At 36.5% G+C, this 2,337-nt stretch overlaps 2 protein-coding genes across 3 annotated transcripts in view; one reads left to right on the forward strand and one right to left on the reverse strand.

Moving 5' to 3' along the window:
- Positions 1–2,337, reverse strand: part of LOC119581880 (meiotic nuclear division protein 1 homolog) — a 17,413-nt gene that overhangs the window by 12,275 nt on the left and 2,801 nt on the right. The gene's annotated exons all lie outside the window — the stretch shown is intronic.
- Positions 1–2,337, forward strand: part of LOC119581878 — a gene marked incomplete in the record, with an annotated part of 7,437 nt that overhangs the window by 4,960 nt on the left and 140 nt on the right. Inside the window, 6 exon segments of the mRNA XM_037930034.1 lie at positions 47–184; positions 492–614; positions 767–865; positions 1,076–1,156; positions 1,712–1,867; positions 1,973–2,337. Coding sequence (XP_037785962.1) covers positions 47–184; positions 492–614; positions 767–865; positions 1,076–1,156; positions 1,712–1,867; positions 1,973–2,125 — 750 coding nt within the window.

A 2,337-nucleotide genomic window follows, 5' to 3' on the forward strand; every position in this document is an offset into this window, starting at 1 on the left:
GAACACTGTTTCCATTCACATGAATAATCTGCAACCCTTTTTACAGGCACTTCAGGCCCTAAAATTTCTGAATCATGCGTACAACTGCACATTTGAAGGGCACGAGGACCTGATACACGCCCCTTACCTGTGGAAGTCTCACTCCATCAGAAACACTTTCAGAAAGAAATGCCAGGAGAAGAAGGTTGGCTTTTATTGTTTGTTTCTTTTTGGGTATTCCACCTTGATGAAGTTGCAGTATGATAAATAATAATTTTATGAAATGTGCTGATTATTTTCCCTAGTGACAATGCTCTGTGGAAAATCTGATACTGACAGATTTTGAATTCCAACTATGATTTTATGAATACTGCCATAATTCTGTATCAGGCTCCCTTTTATATACTGTGTAATTATAAATTATTAACAAAAATGCATATAATCTACTCAGATTTCTTTGATTTTTCATGTTTTCATATCTTTACCTTAATTATAATGCTGTGCATGGACAGGTGTGGATAACTCAGTGTCTCCAGCAAGCTTGCTCAGATCGCCAGCTCAGGGCCATATTCACTATTCGTCTTGGCATTGATCACATCTCAGAACTGATCAAGTTGTATGGAGAAGAATTCAAGGTAGGCATAGCATACCATATAGTAGACCAATAGCTGTCCTCATTCAAGAAATATTATCCACAGATTTGGTCACAGAAAATCATCACTGCACATTTCTGAGTGATCAATGAACCAAGCTCTTGAAGTGTGCATTAAATATTAAGCATTTGCAGGTTGTGGTAGTCGTCAGGGATCCTCGGGCCATTCTTAGTGCACGTCGAAGAGAAAATTTAGGGCCTATACTTGATACTCCTCTCACTTTCAGACAACAGGTTTGTATAAATGCGCATTAGTCCTCAAGATGTAAAAAAAAAAAACTTATCCTTCTCTAAAACTAAAATCTAGCAAATGATTTCCACCAAATTTTGATACTTTAAAAACATCCTTTTACTGAATGAACAGCAATTTTTTTTCTTGTTAAAGACTAAAGCTTTTCCCATCCTGTACATTCCTAAGAGTAGTTTACACTGTTTCACCCCCAGGCTGCTTTGTTGTGTTCCAGCATGGCAGGCGATATTACCTTGGCTGATGAACTGACAGAACGATACCCTGGCTCTGTTATGGTTAGTCTCTGGCACTTCTAACATTCACTAACTAAGGTCATTTCTTACAGTTGAATGCACAAAGGAAATAAAAAATATAGATTGGTTTTCCAGTAAAATGTTTCTACTTGGCAATCTGCAAGACTGCAGGTTTTCAAATACAAAACTTTCACTATACAATCAATACATGTCATAAAAATTCTGGAGTTATGTACCCATACAATTCATCTTGCCATATGTAATATTTTGCATGAAGTCTATCTATCTATAAATACTGACTAAACATATGGAATAATGTTTTATTATTCCATTGTGGCATTATATTATTGAGTACTACTGATAATTGTGTAATTGAAAGGCCAAGCCAACCTCATCATGCACAAAAAAACAAAACTCCAGAAAACAATTAAATTTGGTAATGGAGCCAAGATACATGAGTGGAAATTTTTGTTGTATTGACTCTGAAGTCCTAACAGCAAATGCCAAATGTTGCCATCAGCTCAGACTATGTCAAATACTGTATGTTTTCAGGTTCACATGAAATTTGAATAGTTATCTCTTTATTCCATGTTACAGATACTTCATTATGAGCACCTGCTGACTGAGCCTCTTGAGGTGCTTACATACCTCTATGATTTCCTAGGTCTTGATGCTACATCCTTGCATTTGAATAAAGTGATTCGCATTCTGAAACTGGATCGTCCACAGGACGTGCTCCTCCAGGTCTTGAAGGTAAATATATAGCTGAGCTGATTTTTAATCAAGACTTTACAAAAATATAATCATAAAATGACAATATGAAGATGAAGTGTCCTACATAATGCAATGACATTGCAGGGATGGCAGGTTGAACTAACACTGCGAGAAAGCAGGGCAGTGGACTACGGCTGTAGCCATAACTATGACAAGCTAGGCTACTTCCCTGTGCCTAAAGCTATTACAAACAAAGACAACTACTTTGTTTCATGGGCTCAGGCAAAGGGGAGATAAGATTTCAGGTATAAGGAGAGAAATCAGTATGTTCCTTAATGTATTGTTTCCGGTACTTTGTTTCACTATATCTTCTTGTTTGAGTTCCAATATACTGTACAGCTAGGTTAATTAAATTTGTATCAGTCATTTCATGTAAATGCTTCCTAAGGTTTTAACATTCCATCTGTGCAGTCAAAATTGGTGTGTTGGTAAATCTAAACTATCATGGG

Source organism: Penaeus monodon, chromosome 15 (assembly GCF_015228065.2).
Source record: "Penaeus monodon isolate SGIC_2016 chromosome 15, NSTDA_Pmon_1, whole genome shotgun sequence".
Taxonomy (NCBI): domain Eukaryota; kingdom Metazoa; phylum Arthropoda; class Malacostraca; order Decapoda; family Penaeidae; genus Penaeus; species Penaeus monodon.